At 43.5% G+C, this 21,819-nt stretch overlaps 1 protein-coding gene and 1 long non-coding RNA gene across 6 annotated transcripts in view; one reads left to right on the top strand and one right to left on the bottom strand.

The window, feature by feature from the left end:
- Positions 1 to 5,079: 5,079 nt before the first annotated feature.
- On the bottom strand, positions 5,080 to 7,532 carry LOC122431100. Its single transcript, XR_006266437.1, has 2 exons — positions 7,192 to 7,532; positions 5,080 to 5,632 (listed from the first exon to the last, which is right to left on the bottom strand). It is a non-coding gene; the product is annotated as an uncharacterized LOC122431100 (long non-coding RNA).
- Positions 7,533 to 7,585: 53 nt separating this feature from the next.
- LOC122431026 (trichohyalin-like) overlaps positions 7,586 to 21,819 on the top strand; it is a 33,365-nt gene continuing 19,131 nt past the window's right edge. For 2 of the 5 annotated variants that reach the window (XM_043452055.1, XM_043452053.1), the window contains exons 1-3: positions 7,586 to 9,714; positions 12,151 to 12,247; positions 16,679 to 16,963. In XM_043452055.1, the coding sequence (XP_043307990.1) occupies positions 7,644 to 9,221 (1,578 nt within the window). In that variant the 5' untranslated portion in view covers positions 7,586 to 7,643 and the 3' untranslated portion in view covers positions 9,222 to 9,714; positions 12,151 to 12,247; positions 16,679 to 16,963. The other 3 variants (XM_043452056.1, XM_043452057.1, XM_043452054.1) reach the window with 3 other exon arrangements.

Here is a 21,819-nt window from a genome sequence, read left to right as displayed (position 1 = left end):
TGAAATGCAGTACTTGGATGCAATCTCAAAAACGACATAATGATCTCTGTTTCCAAGGCAAACTATTCAGTATCACAGTAGTCCAAGTCTATGCCCTGACCAATAATGCTGAAGAAGCTGAAGTTGAATGGTTCTATGAAGACCTACAACACCTTCTACAACTAACACCCCAAAAGATGTCTTTTTCATTATAGGAGACTGGAATGCAAAAGTAGGAAGTCAAGAAATACCTGGAGTAACAGGCAAATTTGGCCTTATAGTACAGAATGAAGCAGGGCAAAGGCTAACAGAGTTTTGCCAAGAGAATGCGCTGGTCATCGCAAACACCCTCTCCCAACAATACAAGAGAAGACTCTACACATGGACATCACCAGATGGTCAATACCGAAATCAGATTGATTATATTCTTTGCAGCCAAAGATGGAGAAGCTCTATACAGTCAGCAAAAACAAGACTGGGAACTAACTGTGGCTCAGATCATGAACTCATTGCCAAATTCAGACTTAAATTGAAGAAAGTAGGGAAAACCACTAGACCATTCAGGTATGACCTAAATCAAATCCCTTACAACTATACAGTGGAAATGACAAATAGATTCAAGGGATTAGATCTGGTAGACAGAGTGCCTAAAGAACTATGGACGAAGGTTCATGACATTGTACAGGAGGCAGTGATCAAGACTATCTCCAAGAAAAAGAAATACAAAAAGGCAAAATGGTTGTCTGAGGAGGCCTTACAAATAGCTGTGAAAAGAAGAGAAGCTAAAGGCAAAGGAGAAGAGGAAAGATATACCCATTTGAATGCAGAGTTCCAAAGAATAGCAAGGAGATATAAGAAAGCCTTCCTCAGTGATCAATGCAAAGAAATAGAGGAAAACGTATGACAAAATAAAAAAAAAAAAAAAAAAGGAATGTAGAAAAGCCAAGTTGAAAAAGAAAACAAAAAAAAAAAGAAAAGAACAGCATGTATACTATCTATGGTGAAACAGATCACCAGCCCAGGTGGGATGCATGAGACAAGTGCTCGGGCCTGGTGCACTGGGAAGACCCAGAGGAATCGGGTGGAGAGGGAGGTGGGAGGGGGGATCGGGATGGGGAATACATGTAAATCTATGGCTGATTCATATCAATGTATGATAAAACCCACTGAAATGTTGTGAAGTAATTAGCCTCCAACTAATTAAAAAAAAAAAAAGAAATAGAGGAAAACAACAGAATGGGAAAGACTAAAGATCTCTTCAAGAAAATTAGAGATACCAAGGGAACATTTAATGCAAACATGGGCACAATAAAGGAGAGAAACAATATGCACCTAACAGAAGCAGAAGATATTAAGAAGAGGTGGCAAGAATACACAGAAAAACTGTACAAAAAAGATCTTCACGACCCAGATAACCATGATGGTGTGATCACTCATCTAGAGCCAGACATCCTGGAATGCGAAGTCAAGTGGGTCATGGGAAGCATCACTATGAACAAAGCTAGTGGACGTGATGGAATTCCAGTTGAGCTATTTCAAATGCTAAAAGATGATGCTGTGAAAGTGCTGCACTCAATATGCCAGCAAATTTGGAAAACTCAGCAGTAGCCACAGGACTGGAAAAGGTCAGTTTTCATTCCAATCCCAAAGTAAGGCAATCCCAAAGAATGCTCAAACTATTGCACAGTTGCACTCATCTCACACACTAGCAAAGTAATGTTCAAAATTCTCCAAGCCAGGCTTCAACAGCAGGTGAACCATGAACTTCCAGATGTTCAAGTTAGATTTTGAAAAGCCAGAGGAACCAGAAATCAAATTGCCAACATCTGCTGGATTATCAAAAAAGCAAGAGAGTTCCAGAAAAACATCTATTTCTGCTTTATTGACTACGCCAAAGCCTTTGACTGTGTGGATCACAACAAACTGTGGAAAATTCTTTAAGTGATAGGAATACCAGACCACTTGACCTGCCTCCTGAGAAATCTGTATGCAGGTCAAGAAGCAACAGTTAGAACTGGACATGGAACAACAGACTGGTTCCAAATCGGGAAAGGAGTATGTCAAGGCTGTATATTGTCACCCTGCTTATTTAACTTATATGCAGAGTACACCATGAGAAACGCTGGGCTGGATGAAGCATGAGCTGAAATCAAGACTGCAGGGAGAAATATCAATAACCTCAGATATGCAGATGACGCCACACTTATGGTAGAAAGCGAAGAAGAACTAAAGAGCCTCTTGATGAAAGTGAAAGAGGAGAGTGAAAGAGTTGGCTTAAAATTCAACATTCAGAAAACTAAGATCATGGTATCTTGTCCCATCATTTCATGACAAATAAGTGGGGAAACAATGGAAACAGTGACAGTCTTTGTTTTGGGGGGCTTCAAAATCACTGCAGATGGTGACTGCAGCCATGAAATTAAAAGACGCTTGTTCCTTGGAAGAAAAGTTATGACCTAGACAGCATATTAAAAAGCAGATATTACTTTGGCAACAAAGGTCCATCTAGTCAAAGCTATGGTTTTTCCAGGAGTCATGTATGGATGTGAGAGTTGGACTATAAAGAAAGATAAGCGCTGAAAAATTGATGCTTTTGAACTGTGGTGTTGCAGAAGGCTCTTGAGAGTCCCTTGGACTAAAAGGAGATCCAACCAGTCTGTCCTAAAGGAAATCAGTCCAGAATGTTCATTGGAAGAACTGATGTTGAAGCTGAAACTCCAATACTTTGGCCACCTGATCCGAAGAGCTCACTCATTTGAAAAGACCCTGATGTTGGGAAAGATTGAAGGCAGGAGGAGAAGGGGACGACAGAGGATGAGATGGTTGGATGGCATCACCAACTCAATGGACATGAGTTTGAGTAAGCTCTGGGAGTTGGTAATGTACAGGGAAGCCTGTTGTGCTGCAGTCCATGGGGTTGCAAAGAATCGGACACGACTGAGCGACTGAACTGAACTGATTTGCACTGTGATTTGTTTTGGTGTACACCCTGGCAGAAAGTCAACTGACTTCAAAAGTCATCAGTTCTGTATTCCCTATTCTGTTCCACTGATACACATCTATATTTTTGATATCACACTCTCCTGATTATTAGAATTGATAGGTAATATGGAAATAATGTAGAATTAACTTTGTTTTCAAAATCATTTTGGCTCCCGTAGGTCCTTTTGCATTTCCACATAAATTTTAGCATCAGCTTGTTAATTTCTACCCCAACTTTCTGAGATTTGATTGAGATTACATTGAATCTATAGGTCAATTTGGGAAGGATAGACATTTTTACAATACTGTACCTTCTAATCCATGAACACGGATATCTTTCCAGTGATTCAGGTCTTCTTTAATTTTTCTCAGTAATGTTTTATAGTTTCTCCATAGAGGTTTTGCACACTGTGGCACAAGAGCTTAATAGCCCTGTGACATGTGCGATCTTCCCATGCCAGCGATCGAACTGGTGTCCTCTGCATTGGCAGGCAGATTCTTAACCACTAGACCACTAGATATGTCCTCTCTAGCTTCTTGATATTGAAATTAGAATCACTGACTTTTTAACCTTTCTTTTTTTCTAAAATACACATTTGGAGGTATAAATTGCTCTCTGGACACTGCTTTAGCTATAGCTTATAAGTCAGCACTTTTTAAAAAATCTGCTCATACTTTTATTTCTTTGTCAAACTGTACTCACACTTGATGCGAAAGTCGCTCAGTCGTGTTCGACTCTTTGCGACCTCATGGACTATACAGTCCATGGAATTCTCCACGCCAGAATACTGGAGTGGGTAGCCTTTCCCTTCTCCAGGGGATGTTCCCAACCCAGGGATCGGACCCAGGTCTCCCACACTGCAGGCAGATTCTTTACCAGCTGAGCCACAATCACATTTTCAGGAAGTCTGTATGAAAAGAAATCTCTTTTAAGTTTGGATATTAAAAAGCATCTTAACGTACAGAATTCTGTCACATTTTCTTCCTTTTTCTTATCATTTTCACCACAATTATTCATAAACAGACATATTAGGGACAATCATTCTGCCAGAAGTCATCATAAGACTCCATCTGTTATTTAGTCGATAAGTCGTGTCTGACTCTTTTGCAACCCCACAGACTGTAGCCCACCAGTCTCCTCTGTCCATGGGATTTCCCAGGCAAGAATACTGGAGCGGGTTGCCATTTCCTTCTCCAATCTTATACGTTTTGATATGTCATATTTTCAAAATAATTTCTTAAAAAATTGTCTAATTTCCATTATAATTTCTTCTTTGACTTATTATTTAGAAGTATGTTGTTTAATTTCCAAATACTTTGGAATGTAGTTATCTTTTTATTTTGATTCCTTGATGAGTCTCCTAGATCAGAGATCACACTCTGTATCATTTCAGTCTTTTAAAGTTTGTTGATACTTGTTTTCTGGCTAAACACATAATGGATTTTGGTAAATGCTTCATGTACACTTGAATAGAATGTGTCTTCTGCAGTTGTAGGTTATAGAGTGCTACATAAATCAGCTGATTAATCACACTATTTAAATCTAAATGCTGGGTTTTTTTGGTCTGCTGACACTTACTGCTGTTCAGTTGCTCAGTCGTGTCCAACTCTGCCACCCCACAGACTGCAGCACGTCAGGCTTCCCTGTCCTTCACTATCTCCCAGAGCTTGCTCAAACTCATGTCCATTGAGTGGGTAATGCCATCCAACTATCTCATCCTCTGTTGTCCCCTTCTCCTCCTGCCTTCAGTCTCTCCCAGCATTGGGGTCTTTTCCAGTGAGTTGGCTCTTTGCATTAGGTGGCCAAAGTACTGGAGTTTCAGGTTCAGCATCAGTCCTTCCAATGAATATTCAGGACTGATTTCCTTTAAGACTGACTGGTTTGATCTCCTCGCTGTCCAAGGGACTCTCAAGAGTCTTCTCCAGCACCAGAGTTCAAAAGCATCAGTTCTTCCGTGCTCAGCTTTCTTTATGGTCCAACTCTCACATCCACACATGACTACTGGAAAAACCATAGCTTTGACTAGATGGACCTTTGTCAGCAAAGTAGTGTCTCTGCTTTTTAATATGCTATCAGTTGTGCTAAAACTCTAATTGTAATCATGGGTTGATTTCTTCTTTTAATTCTGTAATTTTTTATTTTGCATATTTGAAATTATGTTATGAAGTACATAAAATTGAGGAGTGTTTTATCTTCCTGTTGAATTGGCTCTTTTTTGGACTCTTTAATAATTATAAAATATCCCTCCTTTTTTTCTAGAATACTTTCTCTTCCAGTCTACTTTGTTTGAAATTAATAAAGCCACACCAGCTTTCTTTTGGTTAGTGTGGTCATACTGTACATATTCCATTAGTTTCTCAATATTTCTGTGTTCTTAAAAGTATGTCTTTTTCAAAATAAAGTTATTTACAGCTATCCCGTGTCTTTGTTGCTATGTGTGAGTTTTCTCTAGTGTGGCAAGCAGGGGCTACTCTTCATTGCCGTGCATGGGCTTTTCATTGCTGTGGCTTCTCTAGTTGCAAAGGACAGACTCTAGGTGAGCAAGCTTCAGTAGTTGCAGTACTCGAGCTCAGCTGCTCCTCGACATGTGGGATCTTCCCAGACCAGGCTATAAGCCTGCCATCTTGCTGTTTGTCTCCTGTTTTTTGTTCTTTTATTCTTTCTTGAATTCTGTTAGATTAATCAAGTATTTTACGTTATTTCATTTTCTCTATTGTATTTTTACTTATCTGTTCATTTATTATTCATCTTTCTATATTTATAGGAGAATTTTGAAGAAGGTAATGCTTATTCTAAAGGACAAGATCTAATAGTAGACTATCAGAGAGGCTGGTACCTACTTAGGTGCCAGTGGGCTGTAACCACAAGCCCATCAGATGTCCTGTCAAGCCTAGGACATCTTCCCAACACGTAGCATTCACTATACAGTAATAGTAATACAATAGCTAACACTTAGGTTTGCCCTTCCTATATGCCAGGCATATATATAAAAGAATTTAACTATGAATATGAACATAGGTAAACACTGAAACGATGCCTTCTTTTCTATACTTTGGTCTGTCAGTCCCTTTCACTTCATCAAATTCCACTTGAACCCCACTCCTCACTTGTTGGCTTCTCCAACACCCCCAGGGCAAGCTCTTCCTCTGTCCATATGCCTGCACTGCCCACCCCCAACCTTCTCCCCCACCCCCCGCCCCTGACAGTCTGGTTCATTGGTGCAACAGGCCCCCAAGTCCCCTGCCTCCTTTCTAGGTAACTGCTTGAGAGAGATGGGGCTTCAAAAATGGACTATGGCTGCTCCATCCTTATAGGGTAAGTGGCCTTTTAGTCACAGCCCATTACATACGTATCTCCTACCCTTAAAAGTGTGCACCTCTGTATGCCCACCCCCAACCATCCTTAGCACAAGGATGCTCAGAAACTGTCTGTCAAATGAAGTCAAGAATGAAGACTGACTGGTCTTCTGATTATATAACACAGATACACATGTAAACCACTAGTGGTGAACAGTATTCCCCCCGCCTTGGGAAAGCAGTATTCCAGCCCCTTCTCAACCCATAACATCCTTCCATGAACCAGCCTGAGTAGGCCCTGGGGAGGGGAGGGAGGAGTAAGAGTGACGGGTCCGTTTCCATCTGTCGGAGTAAAGGTAAACCCTGCCTCCTCACCAGTCCCCAAGCAGATGCCACTCCCTTGCTCAGATCGCTCTTTTCTCTAACTCGTGCGTGAGCGTAGACTCTCTCCCTCGCTCCCTCGCTCGCTCCCTCCCTCCCTCTCTCTCTCCCTCTCTCTCTCCCTCTCTCCCTCTCTCCCTCCCTCTCTCTCTCCCTCTCTCTCTCTCTCCCTCTCCCTCTCTCGCTCTCTCTCTCGCTCTCTCCCTCTCTCTCTCCCTCTCCCTCTCTCCCTCTCTCCCTCTCTCTCTCCCTCTCTCTCTCTCCCTCTCTCCCTCTCTCTCTCTCTCACTCCCTGATTGGGCATCAGCGGATATTATGGAGGGAGGTGTAGGAATGGCAGGGGGGTTGCATCCTTTCTCTACCTTGCTGTCCTTCCCAGCTTCTAGATGCTCCCCCATCACTCTCCTCGACTACAGCACTAAAGGATTCCGCAGCGGGTCACTGCCCGCGCGCTGCGGCAGCTTGGTCCGCTAGACCTCGCCCCGAGGAACGGACCCAGTGGGGATCCTATCCGCTAACGGAGGCGCCCTCCCGTCCCTGCCAAGGAGTCACCTGGAGCCGGGCGTGGTTCCCACGCCGTTCCCTCGCAGCCGCGCCTCGTGATTGGGTAGCAGGTTTACCGTGCGGGACGCCATTGGCTGCAACGCCTGTCGCTCCTGTGCCCAGGCCCCACCTTTAAGGGGCAGCGCGGAACTGAGAGGGCCGGGAACTGGCCACAGCGTGGAGGCGGGAGGCGGGGGATGGGGAGGGGGTTGCGCTACAGTCGCAGAGGTCTCGAGTCCTGTCAGCCCCCACCTCCGGGCTGGTTGACTCCCGCTCGCTGGCGCTCTGGGCCGCGCCTTCCAACGGCCTCGCGCGGTCTGCGCGTGCGCACTAGTCCACTCTCGCGCCCTCCAGGCGGTGGGCGGGGCGGCGGGCCAGTGGGCTGGGTGGGAGGGTGGGAAGAGTGGGGGGAATGGGGAGCTGGGGTGGGGTGGGCGGACTAGGGACCGGGGAGATGCGTAATGTCTTTGGAGAAAGGGGCTCCGTTTGGATATCCGCTCTGGGACAGGAGGGAGTGGCGGGGTAAGCCACAAAGAGCGGCAAGGGGGCGCGACAAGGCCCGCTGCCAGGGCGCCCGAGGCCAGGCCAGAACCTTCGGGCTGTCGCAACTGGAACCGGGAAGCAGAGGGGCGCAGACGATGCGAGAAAAGTTATGGATGCCCTGGAACGGGCTCATCGTCATTGGGAGGAAAATGGAGCTCCTGGGTAGAAAGACGCAAAGACCTAAAACGTGGGACCCGAAGCTTGAGTCTGAGAACTGGAGACTGGAAGATGTAGACAAGACAGTCTTAAGAGGAAAGTCAGGCCGGAGTCCGGAAAGGATGGATGTGAAACGAGTGCGCAGTGTATCAAGTGCATTACAGATTTCGGCAGGTTTGCGGAAAGACAGCTCAAAGGTGTGGGGAAAGCAAGAATTCAGACACACAGTAGAGGCTGAATCTGAGAGTGCAGGGACTGCAGCGGGATCTCGGAAGGGGCCTGAGTTTAAAGAGAAGTTGAAGTTTACTGACGTGGAAACCAGTGGAGAGGACTTGAGATCCAGAGGATACGAAGTAAAGCAGAATGAGGAGGAGCTGAGGTCAAGTGGAGAGAAACTGAGTTCCAGTGGAGAGAAGCTGAGATCGAGTGGAGAGAAGCTGAGATCGAGTGGAGAGGAGCTGAGATCGAGTGGAGAGAAGCTGAGATCGAGTGGAGAGGAGCTGAGATCGAGTGGAGAGAAGCTGAGATCGAGTGGCGAGAAGCTGGGATCGAGTGGAGAGAAGCTGGGATCGAGTGGAGAGAAGCTGGGATCGAGTGGAGAGGAGCTGAGATCGAGTGGAGAGAAACTGAATTTGAGTGGAGAGAAGCTGGAGTCCAGGGAAGAGAGGCGGGGATCCAGGGGAGAGAGGCGGGGATCCAGGGGAGAGAGACGAGGATCCCGGGGAGAGAGGCGGGGATCCAGGGGAGAGAAGCTGGGAACAAGTGGAGAGAAGCTAGTACCCAGGAGAGAGAGGCGGGGGTCCAGGGCAGAGAGGCGGGGATCCGGGGCTGAGAGGCGGGGATCCGGGGCAGAGAGGCGGGGATCCGGGGCAGAGAGGCGGGGATCCAGGGGAGGGGATCTGGGGACTAGTGGAGAGGAGTTGAGATCCACTGGAGATAAACAGCGTTCAAGTACAGAGAAGCAGCGATCCAGTAGGGAGAAGCTGGGGACTAGTGGAGACAAGTTGGCGCGTTCAAGGATGGGGAGCATAAATGAAGAGCAAATTGAGAAAGTGGTGGAAGTGATTGGGGATGAAAGATTGATAGAAATTACCAATGCTGAGATGGAAATTCCTTTTGAAAGTGTAGAGGCGAATGATGAAGAAGAGAATGAGGAAGGGGTGGGGGAGGAGGAGGATATCTTGGAAGAAGAGAATGATAATAGTGATGAATCTGTTTCTATGGAAGAGAAAGCAATTATAGAGGAAGAAGAAGAAGTGAGTGAGGAGATGGAGAATGTAAGAAGGAAAGAGGAGCAAATAGGGGATGTTTTGCAAGTCAAAGAGGAGAAATTAGAGTGAAGCAGAATGCTATTGACCCAGAAGGGGTAAATAGAGAAAGCATCTGAGCCTAAGAGAAGAAAGAGTGGGAATGAAGAGCTACTGGGAATGAAGGTGGACACCAGGACCAAAGGAAGTGAAGAAGTCTGATAAAGAGGGAAGTGGAACATTTTGGGAAGAAAGAGAAGATTTGTTAATGTGTCGATAGCTAGAGGAAAAGTGGACATTGGTTTCTTGGAAAAGAGCTGTGACTAAGGAGCTTGTAGAGAAGTGCTTGAGAAATGGATTGAGGATGGGCCAGAAAGATTTAGTTTAACAGATGATTGAGTTTATGAGACGTAGGAGAATGCATAGTGAGAAAAATGGACAGTGACAGCGGGATGAGGATAGATCATGAAGGTGGTGGAAGGAGATGTGGGCTGGAGTGATCAATGTCTGATAGAGGATCCTAAAGGATGAGGAGCTCGACAAAGGCGAGAGCAGAGATGAGAAAATAAAGAAGTGACGGAAAAAAGTAAGAAGCCATATCCCATAATAGTAATCATGTTTGTTGGACTTTAAAGTTATTTCTTCCCTGTTTCTCTCCTCTCCCATGTAGCTGATTTTACAATGCAGTGGGACAGGCGTCTCACTGGGTCCTGTGTATCTGGACCGAGCCCAGCCTCCCTGATCTTCCCTCTAGCCTGCAAATTGTATCCAGAATAACTTCCAGAATAACAGAATAGCCCTGTTTTATTTTATTTCTTGGCTGTGCTGGGTCTTTATTGCAGTACATGGGCTCTTCGTTGTGGCCCACGGGGCTTAGTTGCCCCCTGCATGTGGGATCTTAGTTCCCTGACCAGGGACTGAACACCCGTCCCCTGCATTGGAAGGCAGATTCTTAACCACTGGGCAACCAGGGAAGCCCCATGGGTTCCCCTATTTTAAATTTAGTTATTTATTTTTAAATGAAACAAAAAATATTTTTAATGATAAAAGGTACAATTCACAGAGAAGATAGACATCATAAACCATTAGCCACTTAACAACAAAGAAACATAAAGCAAAAATCAGAAGAAATGTAAGGGAAAAGAAAAAATATATAATCATAGTGAGATTTAGTAACATTTCTCTGAGAGTATGAAGTTCAGAAAAAATAAGAATAGGAGCATCTTGAATGATGTCATTAATAATTTAAATATAATAGATTTCTATTCATATTAATCTTATATCCTACACAAATAAATTTAAAATTTTGTATCTCATATGTTATTAGATGTCCATAGGACTTTTAGAAAACTGGCAAAAAGATAAACATTACTAAATTTCAAAAAATAGAATTCTTTTATTTTTGTGATTTGTTATATGTATACACATATATTATTTTGAAATTATTTTCCATTATAGGTTATTACAAGATATTGACTATAGTTCCCTGTGCTATACAGTAAACCTTTGTTGCTGGTTACATATGTATTTTTTTAAATTAGAAATCTAGCATTCTATTTATGCTAAGTCAAACAAGTGGAATCAAAGTGTCATAAATTTTTTAGGCAAAAATTCATAAGTTTTCTAATATATATATTATTATTTATATATCTGTATACAAGAGCTTTTCTACTATGCTTGATAAAGGCTTGAGAAAGTACATCAAAAAAAAAAAGAAAAGAGATAGAGAAATTGGAAAGCATAAACTAAATGAAATGGGAGCACCGAGTATGAAATAGAAGAAGTGAAACAAGCTAATAAAAGATCCTCATATAGACCAGTTCTTTGTAAACATGGCTGCTCATTAGAAACGTATCTGGAGTTGTAGCAAAGAAAAAAAAAAGTAGCATCTGGGCATTTGTATTTTTCAAAAAATTCCAATATAATTCTGATATGCATCTGGATTTTAAAAAGTGATTACAGGTTTTCCTATTAAATGGTAGTTTTGGTGATATAGAATTCTATTATTTTCCTGTTGACCAATCATGATACGATGGATTCCACCATTTTAATCACTTCACCATGATCACTATTTCCACGAGTTCCCCTTACCTCCACATCAAATTTGAATTGCTCATACTTGATTTGAAATTGTCTCAATTATTTTGTATTATTATTGTTTCCATTTTGACTTTTAATTATTCATCTAATCAGGTGGAGTTTCCCCCTGTGTCTGTCTCCTTTGGGGCTTTCTTGTATGTCTTCCATTAGTCATCCAGCATCTACTGTCACCCCAGGGAAGAGAGGAGACTCCCTAAGTACCTAGTGTCAAAGCATCAGTATTAAGACTTGGTCTCTCCAGTAGGGACCTAAGAGGTGGTGAAAAGCAGTCATGGATAGTTAGGATGAAAGGAATACTTCACCCTTTCTCCTCCATATACTTTTAAAAATCTATACAATTTCTAAGGGGTAGAAATTTCATTATAAGTAAGTCTCATAACAAATTTATATAAATAATAGTCTTTTTTTTTTTTTAGCTGTTAAGTTTTCTGGACTTCCCTGATGGCTCAGTGGTAAAAAATTCACCTGCCAATTCAGGAGACATGGGTTCAATCCCTGTCCGGAAAGATCCCACATGCCTCAGAGCAACTAAGCCCATGTGTTACAACTATTGAGCCTGAGCTCTGGAGCCCGGGAACCTCAATTACTGAGCTCACACGCCTCATCTATTAGAGCCTGCACATCCTAGAGTCTGTGTCCTGCAACAAGAGAAGCCATCACAGTGAGAAGCATGCATACCACACCTAGAGAAAAGCCCATGCAGCAACGAAGACCCAGCACAGCCATAAATAAATACATAAAATTATATACAAAGCATGTTGGTAAACCTTTTAAAAAAAGTTTTATACACATCCCTTTATAATTTTCCCCAGTCTCCAAAAGATCTGTAAACTCTATGCCATATTTTTGAAATTATTTGTTTATTTACTTGGCTGCACTGGGTCTTAATTGAGTCATGTGGGATCTTCCATCTTTATTACAGCATGACACATCTCGTTCCCTGACCAGGGATCAAACCCTGGCCCCCTGCATTGGGACCATGGAGCCTTAGCCAGTGGACCACCAGAGAAGTCCTGCAGGTATCTTTTTGACTTATAGTTTTCTCCAGATAGATGCCCAGGAATGGAATTACAGAATCCTATGGTAACTCTGTTTTTAGTTTTCTGAGAAACCTCTATAGTGGCTGTACCAATTTATACTCCCACCAGCAGCATAGGAGAGTTCCTTTTTCTGCACACCCTCTCGAACATATTATTTGTAGACTTTTTTTTTTTTTTGTAGACTTTTTGATGATGGCCTTGCTGTTTTCTTTATGAATTTACCTGTGTGTGAGTGACTAACACAATGAACAAGTCAACTGTATTATTGTACTGTTACTGCCATGTACAGCAAAATGTCTCAAACCAGTTATTGTAAACATGAAATCTTTTCTCTCATCTTAAAAACAAAACCTTTCATGCCCCTACATTCCTCTCTAGATACTGTCACATTTTCTTTCTTCCTGTGCTAGGCGAAAAAGTGGCCCTCCAAAGATACATTCCTTTCCTAATCCCAGGAACTTGTGAATATCACCCATGTGGCAGAAGAATGTACATTACTTTATATGGTGAAAGATGTGATTAAGTTAAAGATCTTCAGAGGAGGAACTTATTCTGGATAATCTGGGTGAGCCTGATAGGCCAGTACAAGTGTCCTTATAAGAGAGAGACAGAAAGAGATCAAACACAGGCAGAAGTAGAGGAGGCAATGTGACTCCAGAGGCAGAGACTGGAGTGAGGCGCAGGTAAGCCCCCAGAAGTTGGGGGTACAGACTGGCTTCTTCCCTACAACCTCTGCAGGGAGGTGGCCTCTGCCAGTTCCTTAATTTTGCACTTCTGGCCCCTAGAACTGTGAGAGAGTATGTTTCTGTTCTTTTAAGCCACTGTTTGTCATAATCTCTTACAGCAAGCTCTAGAAAACTAATACACTCCCTTCACAGCTAAATTCCTCCAAAAAGTTATCTACGCTTACTTTTCCTCCATTCCTTATATATATATATATATCTTTTTTAGTATTCTTTTTGTTTTGTGTGTGCGTGCTGGGTCTTCACTGCTGCATGCAGGCTTTCTCTGGTTGCGGCAAACCTGGGCCACTCTAGTTGCAGTGCACGGGCTTCTTGTTGCAGTGACTTCCTTTGTTATGGAGCATGGGCTCTAGGTGTGCACGCTCAGCAGTTGTGGTACACAGGCTTAGTTGCCCCTCAGCCCGTGGAATCGTCCCGAAACAGGGATTTAAGCCAAATCCCCTGCATTGGCAAGTGGATTCTTCCCCACTGGATTACCAGAAAAGTCCTTCTCCACTCCTTTTTATCCAGTTCTCCTATACTGAACATTTTAACATATACAGAAAAGTTAATGATTGGGCTTCCCTGATAGCTCAGTTGGTAAAGATCCTCCTGCAATGCAGGAGACCCCGGTTCAACTCCTGGGTCGGGAACATCTCCTGGAGAAGAGATAGTCTATCCTCTCCAGTGTTCTTGGACTTCCCTTGTGGCTCAGCTGGTAAAGAATCCTCCTGCATTGCTGGAGACCTGGGTTAGATCCCTGGGTTGGGAAGATCCCCTGGAGAAGGGAAAGGCTACCCACTCCAGTATTCTGACCTGGAGAATTCCATAGACTGTATGGTCCATGGGGTCACAAAGAGTCAGACGCGACTAAGTGAGTCCTTCTCCATTCCTTTTTATCTAGTTTTTCTATATTGGACATTTTAATATATACAGAAAAGTTAATGATTAGAGCAATAGGCAATAAAATATTCTAGATTCAGCAGTTACTAACAGTTTGCTCTATTTGCCTTTTCTATATATATTTTGGGGCTTCCCAGATGGTGCGCTGGTAAAGAATTCACCTGCCAGGGCAGGAGATGCAAGAGATGCAGGAGATGCAAGAATCGATCCCTGGCTCAGGAAGATCCCCTGGAATAGGAAATAGCAACCTATTCCAGTATTCTTGACTGGAGAACTCCACGGACAGAGGGCCCTGGCAGGCCGTAGTCCATGAGGTCGCAGAGTTGAACGTGAATGAGCGACTGAGCGCACACAGCACACTGTATATTTCAGTGTGTGTCTCCTAAGAATAGAGACATTCTCCTACATAGTCATAATACCTAAGCAAATTAAAAAGCTTTAATTTAATAAGTTAAAAATTAAGAATAATTCTCTAATATCATCTAACATTCAATCTGTATTCCAAAGTCCTTCCTGGTTCCCAAAATATACTTTATAATTTTTTTCCCTTGGCCTAGGATCCAAGCAAGGCTTATATGTTGAATGTGATTGTTCAGTTCAGTCGCTCAGTCGTGTCCGACTCTTTGCGACCCCATGAATCGCAGCACGCCAGGCCTCCCTGTCCATCACCAACTCCCGGAGTTTACTCAAACTCATGTCCATCCAGTCGGTGATGCCTCTTTTAAATTTACATTAATCTCCCATTTCTTTTGTTTTTTAACAACTTTGATAGCTTTTTACCTAACTTGGCGTATATTCTTTTTTTTTAAACATTTATTTATTTATTTGGCTGCGTCGGGTCTCTGTTGGGTCCTGCAGGATCTTTTCTTGCCACACTGACTCCAGTTGTGGCACGTGGGCTCCAACGTGCACCAGCAGTATCAGTGCACTGGGCTTAGCTGCTCTGCAGCATGTGGGGTCTCAGTTCCCTGACCAGGGAAGGAGCCCGCATCCCCTGCATTGCAAGGCGATTCTTTTTTTTTTTTTAACTTTTTTTTCAGATCATTTATTTGGCTGTGCCAGGTTTTAATTGTGGCATGTGTGATCTAGTTCCCCCACCAGGGATCAAACCCAGGCCCCCTGCATTGGGAGCCCAGACCCTTAGCCACTGGACTGCGAGGGAAGTCTCTGGCCCGTGTTCTTATAGTTGGCCAGCATTCTGGATTTATCTGATTGTGTCACTTAGCCAGATCCTCTACCAGCTACAGTCCTTGTATACTCCAAATGGAGGCTTTCAGCCCTGATTTTCTTTCTCTGGAATGAGTGATAGTCGCTCAGCTGTGTCTGACTCTTTGCAACCCCATGGACTGTAGCCCACCAGGCCCCTCTGTCCATGGAATTTGCCAGGCATACTGGAGAACACTGGAGTGGGTTGCCATATCCTTCTCCATCTTTCTCTGGAGCATTCATCTGAATCAGTTTCCCCTCTATGGTTGTTTACTATCTCTCTCCACTAGAATATAAGCTCCAGAGGGAATCAGCGTGTATCTGTTGGGTTACCTGTTCCAGTCAATTCTCTAACCAATGCATCACAGGTACTCAGCATGTAGGTGCTGTGTGAATCAGTCCTTCAATTCAGTGACTACTTGTCTCAATACTATTTAACACCTATTGAGAAATTGCTATAATAATTTATGCTGTTCCTTAGAATATCTCAGATTTTTTGAAGCCTTGAATTCCTGAAAATATCATTCCACACTTGTCTAGGCTTGCAGAGGTGTGGAATTTCCCCTAGCAATTTGAAGGCATACCTCTTTATTATCCATATCTCCCTGGCCATGAAGGGTCCAGATCTATTTTATGATTGAGTCACTGTACCCAACCAGGTGTTTGGTATATGTGGCCTGTTTTCTTCTCCTTGGATCCATTATTTCTGCTTATTTATCAGTCATAAGTTTATTTTTTTGGCCACACCATGCAAAATGTGAGATCTTAGTTCCCTGATCCCTTAGTTCAGGGATCAAACCCTTGCCCCCTGCAGTGGAAGCACAGAGTCTTAATCACTGGACCACCAGGAAAGGCCCTGGTTAGAAGTTTATAGCTTGCTGTTTCTTGCATTCTCTAGGAACTCTGATCTCATAGTTAAGGCAGTAAAGTGGAGATATTGGGTGTGGACAGAGTTGTAAAGATAAACTACAGAAGGCTCAAACCTATCAGTAGGATCGTCTTAGCAAATGAGGATAGCTAACATTGACTGAATTCTTATAATAATCAAAATAATCTCGTAGGTACTATACTGAGCACTTAACATATTCTCTATCATATAATCCTTCCAACAACCCTCTAAGATAAGAACTGTCAGTCTCTCAGCTCTACTTAACTAGAAACTGCCTGGGCCAGGCCCGGAGCCAAGGCAAGCCTGAACCCAGAACTGCATGGGGAACCATTGTACTGAATTGCTTCTGCTGTTGCTAGCCGAGTCTGACAACCTGTTCTAGCCTTTCACAGCACGGTCTGCCATTCTGGCTGGGAGTCAGGGAGCAAGGTTGTGGAGCCACCTGTCCGTTCATTCAATGAATGCTTGTTTCTTAAAAATTATTATTATTTTTTTTTTGCCATGCCACGTGGCATGCAGGATCTTAGTTCCTGGACTAGGGATCAAATCTGTGCCCCCTGCAGTGGAAGAATGGAATCTTAACCACTGGACCACCAGGGAAGTCCCAGTGAATGCTTGTTGAATGAATGCTTCAGAGGCAAGTTAAGAACATAAATGCCAAAAGACAATGATGTTTATTTTCTTCCTCAGACCTCTGCCTTCCCAAGATTAACCACTCTGGGCCTCCTCTGGTGATATCTGAGTGTAGAGAAACTGTTGCCCCTCTTCTAAGAGGCATGCACAGGCACCCAGTCAAGACGGACAGTTTTCTGTTACGTGAGTCTCTCAGATTGCGCTTCACAGTATATAAACTGTGAACTAAATCATCAGACTTGTTCTTTGGCTGAATTACATTTTCTCCTGGAATATGAGATGCATTCCACTGAGACCACAGAAAGAAAAAGTGAAGATCAAGACACCATGACACCACCTTGTGTAAGTGCAGATATTCTTAATCATCTGAGTAGCTAGAACTTTATATAATATATATATATTTTTACTAAACTTTACCAAAATGTGCACATTACAGGGAATTGTGGGCTCTTGGGTGATTTTATATGTTTTTATTATTCTTTCTTTGCATATTCCCAAAGATCCCTGTTTTTGTCTTTTCCTTTTTGGCCACAAATTGCGACAGTCGGAACTTCCCTGACCAGGGGTTGAAACTGTGCCCCCTTCAGTGACAGCTTGGAGTCTTAACCACCGGACTACCAGGGAAGTCCAAGATCCCTGTTTCTAACAACAAGTTGTATAAAAGTGGCATTATTGTATGGCTTTTGTTCAAGTGCCCTCTTGGTCCCATTAATTCATTCAGCCAACACTGAACACTCACCAACGTGCTAGCTGGAAATACAACAAATATCAGGGACCAGGTTCTTACCCTCAGCTTCCTGTCTGTCTCATCCCGAGAGAGATGCCTTAGTAAACCAGTTACCACGCACTGTGAGAGGACTTGAAGGGACCTGTGTACTCTGCCTGGTGGGAAATGCAGAGGAGGCAGGGTGACTGCTTAGAGAGGTGATCCCAGAAGGCTTCCTGGTGGAGATGACCATTTGGGGCTGGACTTAGCAGGGTGAGAAGGGGTTGACATTGGGTGAGAAGAGGACAACAAACATTCTAAGCAGGAAGAATAGTGTTGCCAACGTATGATGACCAGAAACCATGTGACTCACTTGGGAAAAGGTGAAAAAAGTAGTTTGGTGTAGCTGGAACAGAGAGAGGATTATAGAGACTGGGAGGAGGTGAGCTGGGGGTGGGGGGAGCCTTGCATGCAAGAATAAGGAAACTGGCCTTTGTTCTGTAGGTGACAGGGAAAAAGACTCCAGCATGTCTGCTTTTCATCATTTGCTGAGCAGAGATTGAGTCAGCTGGGAGCAGCATGGGAGTGGGTCAAAATGGGACACTAAGTAGGTCCCTGGCACAGAGTCCCCTGCTCAGGAGGTCTGTTCATTAGATCACTGGAATGAACAGTTCAGAAGTGAGAGGACAAGACTAAAAACTAAGGCACAGAAAATGGGGATGAGAACAAGAGGACAGACTGGAGGATAAATCCTATTTGACAGAATTTGCTGATTAATTTTGAATGATGGTGATGAGGGAGACACCAGGCTTACAACTAATCATAGCTGATGTCTTTCACCAAATGCCTACTTTGCAGGTAGATTCTTTGCCTGCAGTATCTCCTTTTCTCCCATAATCACCATATGAGAGGAGTTATGTTATTATCTGCATTTTATAGATGAGGAAGTTGGGCCCTGGAGTGGTCAAAGTGTCTAGGCAGGTATATCACTTTGAATCCAAGGATTTGAACCCAAGGGAAGGAAGGAAAGCAACCACCAGGCGCAGTTAAAGAGTGGCAGATTCAGGCTCCCCAGATTCACAGCCAGGCTGCCTGAGGGCCATATTAGGCCACAGATGTGTACTGCTTGGCCCATATTTTTTTTTCAAATGAATTTTTAGAAGTTCTTTTTTTTTTTTTTGATGCAACCAGTTTTAAAGTCTGTTGAATTTGTGGCAATATTGGTTCAGTTTTATGTTTTGATTTTTTGGGGAGGGGCCATGCAACATGTGGGGGATCTGAGCTCCCTGACCAGGGATCGAACCCACATCCTCTGCATGGACAGGCAAAATCTTAACCACAGGACCGCAAGTAGAGTCACTGGGCCCATAGAATATTCTGAAAGCAGTTTTTAGAACTAATTGCTAATGTTTAAAAATAGAGTACCTATTAAAACCTGGGTTTCTGGTTTTTCCTGAAAAGTAAGAAGCTCTGGCTGCCCGGGCCCGTAGAGCAACTCTTGCTGCCCATCTGCCTTGCTTTTGGCGGCTGTGGACCAGAGCCCGCCAGCCTGCCTGGGTCCCTGCCCCCCTGCAGATGCTCAAGTTTGCTGGTTCAGTTTGACACCAGGCCGTGCCTGCTCATTCGATCTCATGTCAAGCCCAGGCCTCCAGCTGATGGCCAAATACTCTTTCTGAATGTTAGGGAATATAAGATAAAAACAGTAACGCGTTTTGCTTTGTTTTTTCTTCCATGCTGTGGGAATTGAGAAAAAGTAAATACCCACCCATGCTTGAGTGCCCACAAGGAGGAGGTTTACCTACAGGCCAAAGATCAATGGTCATAGTTCCCGGAAACAACACCCATTAAAATGAAGTGTCAATCACCCCTTGGAAAATGGCCAAAGTAATGAGAGCTATGCAAATCGTGTTGTGATTTTTTTGTGTGTGTTTAATTTGTTTTGTAATTGATTAATTTGCTTGAATTTTTAAAAAGGTTTTTTTTTTTTTTTTTTTTTTTTTGCTGTGGACCATTTTCAAAGTTTTTATTGAATTTGCTACAGTATTGCTTCTATTTAATGTTTTGGGTTTTTGGCTGTGAGGCATGTGGGATTTCAGCTCCCCAATCAGAGATGGAACCCATTACTCACTGCTTAGTGAAGTCTTAACTACTAGACCGCCAGGGAAGTCCCTGCTGAAATTTTCAGCTGTGAACTTTGAACATATTATAAGGAAGTTTTTGGAGAAAACATGTGTGTGTGTGTCATAGCTTACATAGCTTGGAATTCTCTGTAGACATTCAAGTTCAGAACATTTTTTAAAGGTTTTTGCAATTTACTAAAGGTTGAAACGTGTTTCTGTTCCATTTAGTTAGAATGTGAGGCACAGGATGACAAACAGGTATCTGTCCACGTTAACTATTTTGTTCCATCTAAGATGTAACAAGGGCCATAGCAGCCACCAGTTTGGACAAATGATAGATTTTATGTTTGTGTGAGATTGTTTGCAATTTGTAAACTGCACTTAAGAGACCCAGGTGCAAACAGGTGCAAGGAAGAGAGGAGACAGCAGAGCTTTAGAGTTTGGCTCCTAATCTGTGTCCTGTATGCGACCCCAGAAGGTTTTCCTCTGTGCTTGGCTGCCTGACTCAGGGACTGAAGGAAGGCGGCAGCTGCTGCTCCTGGGCACGGATTTCTCAGAGGCCACTGGGCACTCCTCTGGGATGGCCACTGGGTCTCAGAGGTTCATTGTCCATCTTGCAAGGGTTATCGTGTTGTCAGACCACCCTGACCCAACTCTTAAGAGGTCTGCCCTGGGATCTTCCCCCTAGTGGGCCCAAATTAATCTCACAAGGTTTGCACTGCAGATCAATTTGATCTCAGGAGCTATTCCTACCCTGATTACTTAAGGCTTGAGAGGTCACACTCTGGTGCTCCTTGGACTCTGACTCCTGCCCAGCACATTCTCCTTCCTCCCTTCCTCTCCTCCTCAGAAATTCTCCACCCCCAGTCCCCCAGTGTGCACACCCAGGGTGGGACCTGGATGTGTGTTGTGGTCAGTTCTGCCATTTTTGGCAGTATCGCCTGGAATCCATCATGTCTTGTTGATATCATATAGACAAATGCCCGTATTAGGTGGATGGCACCATGCTGAGCCAGGGACACAACAGACAGGTGCCCCACCCTTGGGGACAAGAGGAACTTGTCCCCAACTTGGTACTTTATTTCAGTCACATTATAATTGGCTCAGTGGTAAAGAATCCACCTGCCAACACAGGTGGATTAAAGAGACACAGATTCAATTCCTGGGTCAGGAAGATCCCCTGGAGAAGGAAATGGCAACCCACTCCAGTTTTCTTGCCTGGAGATTCCCACAGAGGGGCCTGGAAGGCTACAGTCCATGGGGTCGCAAAGAGTCAGACATGACTGAGCACACACACATATTGTAATTTCATTTTTGTAGTATCACCTATAAAACCTAGACTCCCCCAAAGATCCAGACAGGTTCTTGGTAAAATTCTACTGCTTCTTCATTCTTTGACAAGTATTTCTTCAGCACCTATCAGGCACTATTCCAGAAGTCAGGATTGTAACAGAGAACAAAGCTGACGAATACCCCTGTTCTGTTGCTTATGCTATTGTGGAAGGAGACAGAAAACCTGTGTCCATATGTAACATGAGCTAAGAATTTTTGAGAAAAACCAAGCAGGGTAGCAGAGAGAAAATGACAAAGGGGAGTGGCTGGACTGTGTTTTTTGGAGAAAGTGGTTGGGGAAGGCCTTTCTGATGAGATGACTCTCCAAGTCAGGCCCAGAAAGGGGTGAGAGAGAAGCAACTGGTTGGAGGAAGTCCTTTTCAGGCAGGAGGCTGAGGGAACAGCGCCTCCCAGTGGTGAGCGCTCCTAGCCCGTCTGAGGAATAGGAAGTCACTGTGGGAACATCCGGGCTCCTCGGTTTCCTCCTGGGCAAATCCATGGGCCGGTTGAGAGGCACAGATGAATCATTTACATGGAGACATTTAAGTAAACCATCAAACACTGTATCAAAGTTATTCTCTTTATATTGACTTCATCAAATATTTGTAGAATGCCTAAATCATCATGGATCATAATTATTTACGATTCTGGCCTTTCATTTTTTTTTTTTTATTATTGAGGTGAAATCCACATAACGTATAATTAACCATTTTAAAGTGTATGATCCAGTGAAATTTAGTGCCTTCAGGTGATTGTGCAACCATTACCTCTATTTAGTTCTGAAATTTTTTCATCACCCTGCCCTTTCATTTGTAAAAAAAAAAAAAAAAAAATTATTTATTTGGCTGCACAGGAGTCTTAGTTGCAGCATGCAGGATCTTCATTTGCAGCGTGTGGGATCTAGTTCCCTGACCAGGGGTTGACCCGGGGCCTGCTGTGTTGGGAGAACAGAGTCTTAGCCACTGGGCCACCTGGGAAGTCTCTCATTTTTAATATTAGTTTGTCACCACTCTTTTTTTTAATTTGTAATTAATTTATTT

This window comes from Cervus canadensis, chromosome 29 (genome assembly GCF_019320065.1).
Source record: "Cervus canadensis isolate Bull #8, Minnesota chromosome 29, ASM1932006v1, whole genome shotgun sequence".
Taxonomy (NCBI): Eukaryota; Metazoa; Chordata; class Mammalia; order Artiodactyla; family Cervidae; genus Cervus; species Cervus canadensis.
This window is presented reverse-complemented; position numbering and strand designations above follow the sequence as displayed.